Genomic DNA, 16,073 nt, shown 5'->3' with positions numbered 1-16,073 from the left:
CAAGTGCTGGGATTAAAGGCATGCGCCACCACCGCCTGGCTGAAGGGTCTAATCTTTGTGAAGGCCAAAGGTTGACTTTGGGTACCAGATAACTATTTCCATACCAGAAGTGCTTATTATATATGAGAAATGGTTATAATTGTCTCTAATTAATAAAAGACTGATTTCAACTTTTTGCCTTAAGTTTATTTGAATAATTTTAAAATTGTATTTAACCCAAATTTACATTTATATAATGTTTAGAATAGATTGTAAATTTTAGAAAATATTTAAAAGTATTCATATGCCCAAACAGCCTATTGATTATCTCTTTTTTATTTGTTTATTTTGTTTTTTGAGACAGGGTTTCTTTGGGTAACCCTGGCTGTCCTGGAACTCGCTCTGTGGACCAGGCTGGCCTCAAAGTCACGGATCTGCCTATCTCTGCCTCCCGACTGCTAGAATTAAAAGTATATGCTACATGTGCTATTTGGTCTGAGTATTGGAAAAAGACTCAGAAGGGCAAGTAGCAAGGTTTTGTTTTTTTGAGTGGCAGGGTTGTTGTATATCTTCATTTTCTAATATCTTTCATAACATAAAGAATTAAGTTCCTCTTTATTCAAAAAGAAGATTAGGTCCATAAAGCATAGGTAATCTGAGCATTTTGGATAAACTTATGTAGGTAATTAGTAATATCTTAGAGTCTTATTTGTGTTTCTCAGTGTTCTTGTAGTGGTGGGTTGTTAAAATAAGAATAGAAATGATACCAGATGCTCTGATAACCGTAATAGCCGTTAGCATAGCCTAGCACTTCTTTAGATTGGTGGGCGTCCTGCCTGTCACATGGCATTCTAAGAGACATTGCTCTTTCAGAGTTCAGTGATGTAGACCACCAGCAGCATTCTCAGTGATGAGAACGAAGACCCAACATACTTTGATGAAGATGCTTTAACTTTTCTTCTGTCAGATTGCTCCTAGTCTATTAATATCCAGTACCTCCCCCCCCTCCAAAAAAAAATTCCAAACTGTGGCTGTTTTTCTTGAGGAAACCTGTTGGCATTTTTTTGTATCCATCTGGAGTGCTTAAATCCTCTGGTGACAGCTCCTATTTTTCATGCTCCATCACTGACCCATAACTTCAGTTCCTGAGCCCCGATTTTGTGTTTGTGCTTTAGAGGATTGTCGCTATTTCCCTTTCATTGTCTTTCCTTCCACTTCAGCATCCTGTATATTTCATATCACTGTTACTGTACTCAGGGTTAAGCGTCAAGTTTGTATGAAACATAAATTAAAGATGTGTAGTCATTTACCTGGTTTAGGATGTGTCTGATATCTCCATTTAGAGAGTCAGTTCAATTTTGTTGTTGCTTTGCTTTGCTTTTTCCATTATTTTCTACACTTAAAGATGTGTAGCTTGTGTTAGCTTGATTATCCACAGCTTCATTGTGTCTCCTGGGAAATTATCCTGGGATTTGACCTAGAAGGACCTTAGTGTCATCATTAACCCTTCTTCCCCAGTGCCCCATTGGTTGATAAATCGTAACTACTTTGCCTCTCAAATCAGGCCTCATCGGTCCCACTGCCTCTGCTTTAGTTCAGGCTTGTTAGAGATGTGCTAGCCACATTGCTTCCTACCCACCATGTTTCTCTCCCGTACCTGCCTTCATTCTTACAGCACACAGTAGTGCATACCACAGTTGCCCAGAAACCTTTCCAGATATACTCTGATGGCATCTTTTGAAATTGATGCACAACACAAGTCTGAAAATGGGTTGTTAAATTTGTTTTGATTTTTGTTTGTTTTTCATTTAGGTTTTCTTTTGGGAAGGCAGTTGCAAATAATTTGCAATAAATTTTCTGTATGGAAGCAATAAATAGTAAATACATTCATAAGTCAGTTGAAACTCTAATCCATCCAGGGTCACTGAAACCTAGCAGTAGAGTTAGAACTTAGCAATATTTCTGGAGAAGTAGCTTCCCAAATGCCCCGTTTTTAAGTCAAGATGGAGTATGGGTACACTTAGATGGGGCTGTAATAGATTACTGTCCTTTGTATATCTAGTGGATACAGATTTAATAACAGGAAATAGCTACCAGTCAGCCAAAGAGATAAGCATTTCATGTTATTTTATTCCATTTTCATAAAGGCTGTCATATCATCATATCCTTTTATAGATGCTTAGCAAATTAATAATGTGAATAAAACCACAGGAGAAATACTTATCTAAAATAAAATAGTATTGTTTTTAAGGCACTACTTTTTAAATTTTGGTAACTTATCAATCTTCTTGAGTTAAAAAATTAGTAACTATAGATTTCAGCATTGATATACATTGTAAAATTTTACTTAAATACAAACATGGAATTAGTTATGAATTCTATATTTATATTTTTTTAATTATAAACCAGACAGGTTAAAGTTACATAAAAAGCCTGATGAAATACAAATTAATATAATATGGTAGACAATGCTTTATTGAGAGTAAATTGGTTTTCATACTGAATATAAACTGCCTGCTACCTCAGGTTTTTTTTGTAGTTTTCATTAACACTGGCTTACTTTTTTTTTTTTTTTTTTTGACAGGGTCTCATGTAGGCCATGCTGGCCTCCAGTTCACAATGTAATTAAGGGTTATTCTAAATTTCTGATTCTACTGCCTGTATCCCTATGTGTTAGAATTATAGTTATCATAGCACCATACCAAGCTTGGTCCTATTATGCCATATTTCTTTCTTTCCTTTTTCAAGACTTATTTTAAATTATGTGTTTATTCCTGTGTATGCATGTGTAATGCAAGGTGTTCTTGAAGGCCAGGTGAAGTTATAGGCAGTTGAAAGCTGTCCTTGGGTGCTGAGAACCAAACTCAGATCCTCGTGAAGAGCAGCAAGTGCTCATACCAACTGAGCCATCTCTCCAGTCGCTTCCTAACATACTAAAAATCCAACATTGGCACAATAAATACTGATTATATCACGATGTCATTTTTGTCTTCACTTGGAACTGAACCTGTTTTCTCCCTCTTTTTCCTTATAATAGTAGTGTGCTAGGTGCCAGCTCAGATTATAACCACAAATGTACACACAGACCTAGAAATAATGTTTATACGCTTTGTAGTTATAAGTGGCAATTGTAATGTCCCAGCATTTATTCCAATGTCTGTGCAGTGTATGTGTGGATATGCTCATGTGTATTGAGGCCAGTGTGCTCTTTGGTGTGTCGATGGAGGTCAGAAGTTGACTGAAGGTGTGTGTGTGTGTGTGTGTGTGTGTGTGTGTGTGTGTGTTTAAATAGAGTCTCTCACTGAACCTGGAGCCCATTGTTTCAGCTAGGCTGGCTAGCCAGCAAGTTCCAGCCATCAAACCTATTCAAACAGTGCTGAGGTCACATGCACAAACTGCTACACCAGTATCTTATGTGGGTGCCACAGATCTGAACCCAGGCTCACAATGTACAGGAAGCACTTTATCCTCTGAGCCATCCCCCAAATTCCTGTGTTAACTTAGACAGATTTTGCTTTTCACTCAATACTAACCTATTTTGAGAATCACAGGACCTTGAAAAATACACCCTGGGTCCCTGTTTAGGAAGTACTCTTTCAATACATTTTAAAACTTGTTGCAGGCAGTATTTTCTTAATAATAAATTTGTATTTCTCAAAGTACTGTGTAGTTCAGACTTTGATTAATTTAGCATTTCTTCTTTAAAAGCTTAAATTAAATGTTTTATAGAACATATTGTTTACTCTTTTGTAGCTGAAGAAAATTTTAGTTTAGTTGGAAATATAATACCACCTACCAAAGTACAAGTCACACTAGATAATGAAGTTTCCAGAAATGGTTATATTGCTAAAATCATAGAAGTGGGATTTCTTTTTGTAGAATAATCGACTCTTTTTTCTTCCAAATTTTCTTTTCCCTTTGCTTATTTTTCTTCCTTTTAAGTGTTCGTCATCTCTCTTCTCCTCATTCCTTTTCTTGTAATTTACACACAACCTGTCTTCTCTGTCAGCGAGACTCCCTAATTTAATGCTCAGCCCAGCTTTCTCCGCTGGGACAGCAATGGGAGCTGAACCGAGCTGTTTGAACCACTTGTGCATGCATGGCTTGCATTCACCCGTGCTGCCTCTGCTCTGCTAGCTCTGTGTGACCTTGGGCAAATCCCAGTTCCTTCATCCTAAAAGCAGGACAAATAATATCCTCATCACAAGGTATCTGAAAATTATGACTCTTTGTGGGCACAGTGACTCCATGTCTGTTACTTACTAGAATTTATTCAGCATGTTCTTACTTAGGGTCTAGTTTTTTCTAAGCAGTTCATTAGTGCAAATAACAAAAGGACATAGCACAGTCCTGTCTTCTCAGGACTTAGATATTTATAGTATGGTATAATATAATAATATTTAGGGAGTCAATAAAAACTCATCACAGAGGTGACATCCAAACAAGGTCATGAAGGGAAATAGTCTTGGCAAGCAGAACAGTATCAGGGGTCATTCTAATCTAACCAGGAAGAACAGTTCATGAACAAGACAAAATATGGAGCCCTTGGCTATTATTAGGTAACAGTTTAACTTCTCTAATAAATGACCTAAGAAAAGGTTTGATGAAAATTTAGAGAACATTTTGATACTTTAATAGTAAAACTAGTTGCTATCAAGTTATAAATAGGAGTGATACTAAATGTATTTGACTGGTTCGTCAAAGAGAAACTTTGACGCTGAGCTGGGACCTAGTTGCATTGCTGTGTTGTGCTGCATTGCTGCTCCTCACTTCTTACCTGGGATGACTACCTTGTGGTGAGACCAGCACACTGCTGTGGTTAGAGCAGCTGGGGATGGATGGGCTTCTTCGTCTTGTAATAGGGCATTAAAGTATGCAAATTAAGCATGTTTTACTTTGATCTCTTATTTAGGTAAGACAACTTGGTGTCTTAAGAGCTAAGAGCTTGCCTATTCTTGTGGTGGCCGGGAACTGTGATGATGATGATGATGATGATGATGATGATGATGATGATGATGATGATGATTGTAGTTGTTGTTATTGTTACTATATCATCATCATCAGGTCAGGTCTCAAGGTCCTTCTCATAGGATTTCTATTTGTGTTCCACACTGAAGCTGTCTTTCACCGCCTGCAGACTTCTTCCAGCAGCTTTACTCCCACTTCCTCTCCCTCCCTTTCAGTCATATACCAAAGGTTTCTGCCTCTGGTAGAATGTCTGAAAGCAGTTTTCAGTGTGGAACAAGGAAAGGTTGGGAACAATGGCATGCTATGCTTGTCACATTTTCCTTTACTTTTTTATATATAAGTAAATCACATATCCCATTACGTATCCTAATGAGAATCTTGCTTTATAAATTTTACCCTGGAATCCTAGAGACTGACTACTGTGAGCTGAGTGTGGCCTAGCTCCTGTGTACGGCAGCAGTGAGGATTCGTGTCTTTGCCACCATGGAAATGCAACAGATTTTAGAGAGAGAGCTAGTGCCTTCAGGAGCTGCAGGATTGAGGATGGAGTTTAGCAGTCCATTTCCCATGTTCCTTTAGGATTAACAGATTTCCTTTGTTACCTTTAAAGAACGCGATGTGTGTGGTGTTTAATAGACCACCTACACAGTCCCTTTTTAAGGACAAGAATTGTGTCCTTCTTGAGGCGCTCTCGGTCTTGATGCTGGCAGTTTAATCCAAGCTTGAAATCCAGCATGAATTTGGTTGTTTTTTTTTGTCAAATCTACTTGAAACAGTTGGACAAGAAGCAAACTAATTATAGTCATTGTGGAGCAGCAGAGAGCATAAAGCAACAGGAGGTTCTTAAAAGGCCTTCATGATTCAAAGTGAAATCAGCCACTCTTGAATAGCTTTATCTTGTAGCTGGGATGATTTCATCCTGAAAGTTATGAAAAGGAATTCTAGGTCATGGGATCCTAGCTAGCTTCTGGGGGCAGCTTCAGCCATTAAATTCTCCCATCAACCTGTTCATCTAGAGGATTTGCTTTAGGATGATAAGGAATTGTGTTTGTTTTGAGCCTGTGAAGGTCTTATGTGCTGTCACAGTCTCTGTAAGTTCAAGTGTATATCAGTCCTGTTGAGTCTGGGCACTCTTCCCTTGGAGTCATCCCAGCACTGAGAAGGAGAAGTGGACACAAGTCCCACCTCTAACCCCGGAACCATTTGTGTAGATATCTTGGAAGGGAAAATTCAGTTTTCTCCAGTGGGGTGCTTTTTGGGTATATCACAACACTCGGAGGCAGGTCAACATAAAACAGAGTCCATGGGGTTTGGGATTTTTTGAGAGGGTATTTTTTGTTTAATTTTGGTGGGTTTTTGTTTTGTTTTGTCTTATCTTGTCTTACTGAATTTTATTTGATGTTCATTTTTTGTTTTATTTTTAGAAAGAATAAGGGAAGGGGGAAGGAGTGGGAAAGAACATAAAGTTGGGTACGTAGGGGTGGGGTGGATTTGGAGGAAAGGGAAATATGTTCAAAATACATCGTCATGAAAATTAAATAAAAAGATTGTAAGGAATATACGAGCAGTTGAGCTTTGCTTACCAAACACTGCATTTTAGTGTTCTGTGTCAGACCTGTTCTAGTAGCAGGCCCCAGCATGCACCGTTGTGTTTCCCTGTGTACGTGCTTCAGGAGACACTTTTCCAACGTCTCAAACATAACTTTGGTGACTCAAATTTCCTGTTTGGCAAGTGGCATTGTTGAGCGGGAAAAACTGCTAGGTGTTATCGATTGCCCGTTAAGTCATTCCACAAAGGCATTAAAGCTGGAGGATCGTGCTTTGGATGGACCTGCATGTGGTATAACTTCTTTCTCTAAGAGCCAGCATTACGTTAAAATAGTTTTGACAGCATCTTTAACTGAACATCTTTGTCTCCAAACATTATTAGTGTTTAAAATGAAGCCCTCAAAATCCAGGTTTTGTGGCTTACACAGCAGCTCCATCTGGTGCTTGCTGAAGGTGTCTGCTCAGTTCATTTCTTGGTTTTATGGCAGCATAAATACAGATATACACAGAACTTTCAAAGGAATGGCCACTCCAAGATGGGTTTCTAGGGCAGAGAGTGCTGATATGAGCTAATTGTGTTCTTGACGAATCTCATTTGTCATTTTATTAATGTGATAGCTGCTAATGAATTCCACAGCCATCTTTTGATAAACTTTCACTCAGAGTAGGAAATTATTTTTCATATTTATTAATCTTGGGGAAAAATAAAACAATGTACTACTTATAAAGAAAACATGTAGTCCCTTATCAAGAATAGGTTAGCTTGGTTGGCAAGATATCAGGCAGGATGTCTTACTCTTGTTATTCAACATCATATGGTGCTAAGTACATAGGACATGTTTAAAACAAAACTTGGTGACTCACAGGAAATGCCTCAAGTTGCTAATAGAAATTAATTCTGAATAATAGGATTTCACAAGGATTTCAATAGGATTTCTGTTTTTATTCTGGCATTTTGTTGTTCTTGTTTTTTACTTTTTTTTGCTTTTTTTTTTTTTAATTCCCAGGAAGTCTTCACTAAACAAAAGGAGGAAAACTAACCACAACAGAAAAGAAATAGCAATTTTAGGCATATAATCAGGTCATCCAGATGGCTCAGCAGGTAAAGTTGCTTGCTGCTCACCCTGACAGCCTGAGTTTGATCCCCAGAACCCTCACAGGTGGGAGGAGAACCTCCTGCCCACACATCATATAGATACAGTTATAAACAAAGCATAGATGGTGTAGCCTTAAGTCTCGGGTCCCTAAGCTGTAAGAGTCATTTTCTTTCCTGGTCTTCTGACCCGCAGGTTCATCAGGCAAAAGGAATGAAAAGAGGGCTTTGTCAGTTTTAACATTCAAAGATTTGAATTGTGCTATTTTTTCTTGCCTTTTCTGTTTCCTATTTTTCTCTGTAATCCAATATTATCATTCAACGTTATCTCCTTCCTCCTGTCTTAAAATCAAGAAGTCATTTCTGAATCTCCAGCTCTTCCCACCCAAACTTTTCCAAAGAGGTTCCATCATTTTACTCTCCAACCCACTACCGTCTGGATTCCATCCTTACTACTGTCTCCATGCTAAGGTGACTGATGAGTCTCTCCCATCAAGTCTAATAGGACACGTGAGTCCTCGTTTCCCAGTACCTCTCAGCAGCATGTGAAATAGTTGTCTTCTCTCTCCGGCTTCTGCCTCATCATTACCTTGAATGCAACATGCCTTTTTCTGAGAGAAAAAGTTATGTTCTTTTTCCTGGTTCACATGACAAAACCTTAGCCCAGAAAATACCTCAGTGCTAGCAGTCCCCAAGCAGATGAAACTCCTGTGTTTAGGTTGGTAAAATCAACAGCCTGTTTTGTTGTATGTAGGCTCCCAGAGTCTACACTGGTCATCCTCCTACAGAAGTCAGGCCTCTTCCAGTGTTACTGTCTTGGTAAACGCCCGTACACATTGTTGGAGCACATAAGCTCCACCTTAGCACCTCCTGACTATTTAGAGTCCAGCTGTTCTCTCTTCTGCTTTTCTGTGCCTTCCCAGATGTGGTGCCACACCCTGGGCCAGATTCTCGTGAGACATTGACATGCCTATAGCAGCGTTTTAAAATGTTCTTGTCTTTCATTCTTCCCTCCAAAGTCCATTTTCGGTCCAGCCCACACTGTCTTTTACAGCTCAGGTTCATTGAAGTTTAACTTACATATAATAAAAGTCACCTGGTTTAGTACTGAAGTTTTGTGAGTTTTGACAAATGTGTACAGTTACATAGTTACCACCATAAAGCATTTGGATCACTTCCAGGTTGTGTCTGTAAATCTCTGTATACTGGTTTTAGTGTAAATAGAAGTTTTCATTGTTTCTAGTAAATACTGAAGAATGAGATTGGTATGTATCAAGGCAAATTTATGTTTAACTTTACAAGAAACTGCCAAACTGTTTTCCAAAATGCCTGAACCATCCAAGTTCCCATAATTGCTCCACTTGCTCATCCCCCACAAACATGCTCAATAATCATTACACTAAATTCATAATGGTGCATTATTATGGTTAAAATTTGCATTTCTATATGACAAATGATATGTAGAGTCACATGTTTATAAGCTATAAACTGCCTATATGTAGTTGTGCTTTTTGTTTTTGTTGTTGTTGTTGTTTGTCTGTTTTTCTCCTTGAAAGCCCACCACTAGCTCCCAAGTAAATACATGAAGATTTATTCTTTCTTATGAATGCCCAGCCTTAGCTTTGTTTATTTTCTAATCAGTTTTTCTTAACTCAAATTATCCCATCTACCTTTGCCTCTGTCTAGGCTTTTTATCTTTCTCTGTTCTTTATGAATTTATTTCTTACTCCATTGCTGGCTGGGTGGCTAGGTTGTGTGGCTGGGTGGCTGTGTGGCTGGGTGGCTGGCCCCTGGTGTCCTCCTCTCCCTCTCCTTTTCTCAGTCCTCTCTATTTGCCTTTTCCCCTTCTCTTTATTCTCTGCCTGGCTGCCCTGCCTGTCCTTTCTCCTTGCTAGCTATTGGCCATTCCACTCTTCATTAGACCAATCAGGTGTTAGACAGGCAAAGTAGCAGTTTCACAGAGTTAAACAAATGCAGCATAAAAGGATGCAACACATCTTTGCGTCATGAAACAAATATTCCAAAGCATAATGAATATAACACATCTTCAAATAATATTCCACAACACCTATATATAAACATACATCTGTGGCAGTGTGTCTTCTAAAATCCATCTTTTGTTTTCTCTGGATTTGAACTCATACTCCCAAACCCTCTGTGTTTTAAAGTGTTTTTTTAATTAGATAGAATCTTGTTTTACAAGTGTGTGTGTACTGACCCCAGAGCATTGTGGGTACTACACAACCATCCTATCACGAGGTACATCCCAATTCAACATTTTTTATTTTGATGGGATACAAGTAATCAGTTCAGTTTTTTCATATATTTTGTATCAAATCACTGGATTACTGTAGCTTTATACTATAAGTCTTGAAATTAGGAGGCTTGATCCTTCCAACATACTTCATGGTCGTTCCAACTAAAAGCATAGAACTGCAGTAGTATTCTAGAATGTCTGCAGCACTGCCATGAGCCACACAGATCTTTAAAACCAGTACATTTAAGCATAGTGTCTGTTCCTTACCCCAGACCTAAAGAGATGACTGAGATATAAACTATGATTTTAAAGGAGTATAAAAGCTGGTGTGCAGACAATTAAAAATGAAAAGCCTATGGCTCAGGAGATGACTTGATCAATAAAGTGCTTGCCCAACAATCATCAAGAAGGGTGTGGTGTCATGTCTATAAGCCCAGTGCTGTTGGGGACAGCAACAGACATATCCCAGGAGCTTGCTGACCAACCAGCCTAGCCAAATTGGTGAGCTCCAGGTTAAATGCAGGACCCTATCTCAAAATATAAGGTGGAGAACAACTGAGAAAGATACCCATAGCATCCTCGGCTTCCACATGCACATGTGTACACACTCACAATAGCATCCTCTGGCTTCCACATGCACATGCGTACACACTCACAATAGCATCCTCTGGCTTCCACATGCACATGTGTACACACTCACAGATGCTTACATGCACCATATACACAAGGCAGGAAGGGAAGGAAGCCTTTGTTTGTGGCAACAAAAGAGGACTTCAATAATCCAAGAAGAAATGAATAGCCCAATTAGATAGAATAGTAAGAGTTGATTTTCAAAATGCAGCATGGATGCTAAGAGGCATGAATCCCATCTTACAGCTTAGAGGATCTAATACCTTGTTAAAAATGCAGATTCTTGATTTGTCCCCAGATATTAACTAGGTAAAGTAAAGGTTAGAGTGTTTCTGCTTCTAACTTTTATTCACCTGGCAACCCCCAGTGTGCACGCTAACTTAGAAAGCAATGCATAAGGTAAGACTGACCAAGAATGCCTAGTTCCAAGCTAATTATTAGTAAGGAGAAGATATAGTTACATCCGATGATGTAGTAGAGCTGTGAGCTCACCTGAGATTAAAATACAGGTTTCATAGGTATGGGGTTGGACCTAAAGGAACTTTATTTCTAGTAAGTGCTTCTCTGAGAATCACACCTGCAGTAGCAAAAGAAAACAAGGTAGATTAGAATGGTTTGAGACTACAGCTTCACTTCATAACCTATCCCAGTAATCTAGACCAGAGATGACGAGTATCGGAACTGCTGGCAGTGCCTGGCAATGGCAAGAATGGGGGTCCATGCTGGGCGGTGGTGGCGCACGCCTTTAATCCCAGCACTCAGGAGGCAGAGGCAGGCGGATCTCTGTGAGTTCGAGACCAGCCTGGTCTACAAGAGCTAGTTCCAGGACAGGCTTCAAAACCACAGAGAAACCCTGTCTCGAAAAACCAAAAAAAAAAAAAAAAAAAAAAAAAAAGAATGGGGGTCCAGTGAAATGTAAGGAGATAAATTGGAAAAGCTAACTTAGAGAGTAAGATTCAGAGTTTAAAGTAAAGACAGAGTTGCTGTTTATGGTATGAAGCATAGTTGTCCAGGCAGATGGTGGTGACATTAGCTAAAATATAAGGTAAAGGTGGCTTGGTATACGAAGGAGGACTGGTTAGAAGAGATACATTGTTTAGAGTTGAGAAATGGAGTAGACAGATGGGGATTTTTCTAATGCATTGAATTAGAAGAGTCTATTAAGTAGCTGACATTTTAAGGGTGGATGAAAGAAGAAGAACCCATAGGGAACTAAGAAATGCTAAGCAGAGATTGATTGGCACAAAAAGAGCAGTATCAAAGGCAAATTCAGGGGATTGGGAGTGTAGCTCAGTGATACATTTGCCTAGTGTGCTTGAGGTGCCAGGTTCCCTCCCAGCACACCCACCCTGACTCCATACCACATACACTAAAGGAGGTCACAATATTATTTCCATATATGTATCAAGCCAAAAATTGTGCATACTTGTATGCTACATAAAATTATGGTTAGGAGGCTAAGTTTCCAAGACACTAATTAACTAAAGGAAAATTATAAAGCCCCCAGATTAGTTTTTTTTCCTCAATCTTTTCAAGAAAAGTTTAAAAGTAAAACTAGTTATTTTCCACATCATTCATAATGGCAGACCTCATAGTGCCTTTTGCGCTGAGATTTCTTTCTCTCCTCCCCCCACAGATTGATCATACTTAGAGGAGCTGCTGTAACCACACACGGAGGTGAAGACTAACAGATGCAAATGCAAGTCTTGCTATGCGCTGAAGAAACCGCATTGTCTGTGAAGTTCTATTTTTAAAAATGTCTGCTTGTAACACCTTTACTGAACACGTTTGGAAACCCGGCGAATGCAAGAATTGCTTTAAACCTAAAAGCTTACACCAGCTTCCTCCAGACTCTGAGAAGACACCCATCACCCACGGTAATGTAAAAACCAATGCCAACCATAGTAACAACCACCGCGTCAGGAACACCGGGAATTTCCGGCCCCCTGTGGCTAAGAAACCCACTATTGCTGTGAAGCCCACTATGATGGTAGCAGACGGGCAGAGTGTGTGTGGTGAGCTAAGCATCCAAGAACACTGTGAGAACAAACCTGTCGTCCTGGGCTGGAACCAAAACAAGACGGCTCTGAGCCAGAAACCACTTAACAACAATTCTGAAGACGATGCTGAAGGCTTTGGCCGTGTCCCCCAGCAATGCGGCAATAATGACAGCGCAAAGAAGATGTCCAACAACAACAACGGACTCACTGAAGTGCTGAAGGAGATAGCGGGTCTGGATGTCACGCCTCAGATGAGAAGAAATGAAACAAACTCCAGAGAAACATTCCTGGGAAGAATAAACGATTGCTACAAACGATCATTGGAAAGAAAGATCCCACCAAGTTGCATGATAGGAAGCATGAAGGATTCTCAGGGCAAGCACGTGATTCTGAGTGGGAGCACAGAGGTCATCAGTAATGAAGGGGGCAGGTTCTGCTACCCCGAGTTTTCCAGTGGAGAGGAGAGCGAGGAAGACGTGCTTTTCAGCAACATGGGAGAGGGGCACGAGAGCTGGGACGAGAGCGACGAAGAGCTGCTAGCCATGGAGATTCGCATGAGAGGGCAACCTCGCTTTGCTAACTTCAGGGCTAACACTCTGTCTCCTGTTCGATTCTTTGTGAGCAAAAAATGGAATACGATCCCGTTACGTAATAAGTCTCTGCAGAGAATCTGTGCTGTGGACTATGATGACAGCTATGATGAAATACTTAATGGCTATGAAGAAAATTCTGGGGTCTCCTATGGTCAAGGAAGCATTCAGAGCATGGTGTCATCTGAGTCCACATCGCCAGATTCCTCATTTACAGAGGAGTCACGTTCTGAAACAGCCAGCAGTTTATCTCAGAAGATCTGTAATGGGGGGCTATCTCCTGGTAACCCAGAAGAGTCTAAAGACATGGCAGAAACGGAGTCTAGTTATGAAAGACCTCCTGGTAAGAATGAGGAGAAGGACTCATCACTAACTTCCAAAAGCTCAGCAAAAGTTCCAGAGACACACAAAGCAGTCCTCGCTCTCCGCTTAGAGGAGAAGGATGGCAAAATTGCAGTACAAACTGAGAAGCCAGAAAACAAAGCCTCTACAGATATCGCTGGCCAAGCAGTCACCATCAGCCTCGTCCCTGTAGAAGAACAGACAAAGCCATACCGCGTTGTGAATCTGGAACAGCCGCTGTGTAAGCCATATACTGTTGTGGACGTGTCGGCAGCCATGGCCAGTGAGCACCTTGGGCGCCCCAAGATAAAAGGCTCATCCTCTACTCCAAACTCTCCAGTAACATCACCTGCCTCAGTACCAGGACAAATGAATGCCCATGTCAAAAAATCCAGTGCAATCCGATACCAGGAAGTGTGGACTTCCAGCACCAGTCCACGACAAAAGATCCCTAAAATTGAATTAAGTACTGGGGGAACTGGGCCAAATGTCCCTCCAAGGAAAAACTGCCATAAATCAGCACCTACTTCACCCACAGCTACAAACATTTCCTCCAAAACCATCCCTGTTAAGTCACCTAATTTATCTGAGATAAAATTTAACAGTTACAACAATGCTGGGATGCCACCTTTCCCCATTATCATTCATGATGAGCCATCCTATGCCCGGAGTTCCAAAAACGCTATTAAAGTTCCCATTGTTATTAATCCAAATGCGTATGACAATCTTGCCATCTACAAAAGTTTTTTGGGAACAAGTGGAGAACTCTCAGTGAAAGAAAAAACCACAAGCGTAATAAGCCATACTTATGAAGAAATAGAAACTGACAGCAAGGTGTCTGATAATGCCACTAACAAGCTCCCAGACTATCCCCAAGCCAAAGGCTTTTCCAACAGCACAGAGCATAAAAGAGGCTCCGTAGCTCAGAAGGTTCAGGAGTTTAACAATTGTCTCAACAGAGGTCAGTCTTCTCCACAAAGGAGCTATAGTTCCAGCCACAGCTCCCCAGCAAAAATCCAGAGACCCAGTCAAGAGCCTGTGGCCAAAACAGAAGGCATTCAGGGGTCTCAGGTGGCAGGCAGCAGTGGCAGCACCAGGGAAAAAGCAAGCGCTGTGCTTTGTCAGATTGTGGCTTCTATCCAGCCCCCCCAGACTCCTCCAGAAGCACCTCAGTCTAGCCCTAAGGCTTGCAGTGTAGAAGAGCTCTACGCTATTCCTCCAGATGCAGATACTGCAAAAGATATACCAAAAAGTACACCAGTCCGACCCAAATCTCTCTTTACATCTCAGCCTAGTGGGGAAGCGGAGGCACATCAGACCACAGAAAACCCTACCACTAAAATTCAGAAAGATCCACTCGTGAAGCCAGTCACTTCCCCTCCCTCCAAATTAGTGACCAGTGCCCAAAGTGAGCCACCACCTCCCTTTCCCCCACCACGGTCTACTTCCTCCCCTTACCATGCAAGTAATCTTTTGCAGAGGCATTTCACCAATTGGACCAAGCCAACCAGTCCTACCAGATCAACAGAAGCTGAATCAATCTTGCATTCTGAAGGCAGCAGGCGAGCAGCTGATGCAAAGCCTAAACGTTGGATATCATTTAAAAGCTTCTTCCGCCGTCGGAAAGCAGATGAAGAAGAAGAGAAGGAGAAGGAGCGAGAGAAAGGGAAGCTGGTGGGCCTGGATGGAACGGTCATCCACATGCTGCCGCCGCCTCCGGTCCAGCGCCATCACTGGTTCACAGAGACGAAAGGAGAGTCCAATGAGAAACCCGCCATTGTCTTCATGTACAGGTGTGACCCTGACCAAGGCCAGCTCAGTGTGGAGCAAAGCAAGGCTGGGACAGAGAAAGGAAGAACAGAGGATGTGTTACTCCAGTACTCAGAAGAGAAGAAAAGCAGCCATTCTTCTCCATCTCAGATCCCTGACAAAGCTTCCAGGTACGTAAACTAAACTCATGGGATGTAGGGAAATATTAAGATATTTTAAATACATTTTCAGCTGCCAAGTTTTCTTTTATATCTTTTAAGATTGCACAAGAGCCATTTCCATTTATAAGTAGCACTTCATGGTCATTATCCATCTTGATAACTATATTCCAAGATCACAGTATTATTAAACTGATCTCACTGTGCTGAACAAGGCTTATGTCCCTGAATCTCTAGCTGAAGTAATGCATCGGATTCTGGTAAATGCAGGGGGTTTCAACATAGAAAAGCAAATCCATAGCACTGTAATATCAATGTGTAATATGTTCTGGATGCTGATATGGTAGAAGGAAGAAGCAAAGTGAATGTTCCTTTCCTCATGTGCATGAAATAAAACGCCAAGCAACTCTTTACAGCTTTTACCAAGTTGTTATCCTCAGATGTATTACTTTATCTTAAATGAATATTTAGTTTTTTATTGGTGTCTCTTTTCAGTCTTTTTAAATATTTGGAGAAAGTATGGAGCAGAGAGTAAGCAGTTTCTAGGTTTTTTTTTTAACATGTAGCAGAAATAAAAAAAAAAAGCTGCTTTGTTGATACTGAGACCAAGAGGTACACTCCTTGCTTTATCCAAGGAGATTGTGAGTTCTCTAGGCATTGGCTTTCTTTAATACTTCAGTAACCCTTTCCTGATCACATACTCTCTGCATTGTAAGTCCCAAGTGTTTTTCTCAGATC

The 16,073-nt window shown here is 40.5% G+C and overlaps 1 protein-coding gene across 3 annotated transcripts in view; it reads left to right on the top strand.

Moving 5' to 3' along the window:
- The window catches only part of Peak1 (pseudopodium enriched atypical kinase 1), a 210,502-nt gene that overhangs the window by 141,270 nt on the left and 53,159 nt on the right, over nt 1-16,073 (top strand). For 2 of the 3 annotated variants that reach the window (XM_041638336.1, XM_041638337.1), the window contains exon 4: nt 12,112-15,347. In XM_041638336.1, coding sequence (XP_041494270.1) covers nt 12,232-15,347 — 3,116 coding nt within the window. In that variant the 5' untranslated portion in view covers nt 12,112-12,231. Of the gene's footprint in view, nt 1-7,531; nt 7,598-12,111; nt 15,348-16,073 lie in introns of those variants that run through there. The other variant, XM_041638338.1, reaches the window with a different exon arrangement.

Source organism: Microtus oregoni, unplaced genomic scaffold (assembly GCF_018167655.1).
Source record: "Microtus oregoni isolate MIOR12 unplaced genomic scaffold, Mior012 000055F_ref0000237, whole genome shotgun sequence".
Taxonomy (NCBI): domain Eukaryota; kingdom Metazoa; phylum Chordata; class Mammalia; order Rodentia; family Cricetidae; genus Microtus; species Microtus oregoni.
The sequence above is the reverse complement of the archived record's forward strand: the minus strand, read 5'-3'. Positions and strand labels throughout refer to the sequence as shown.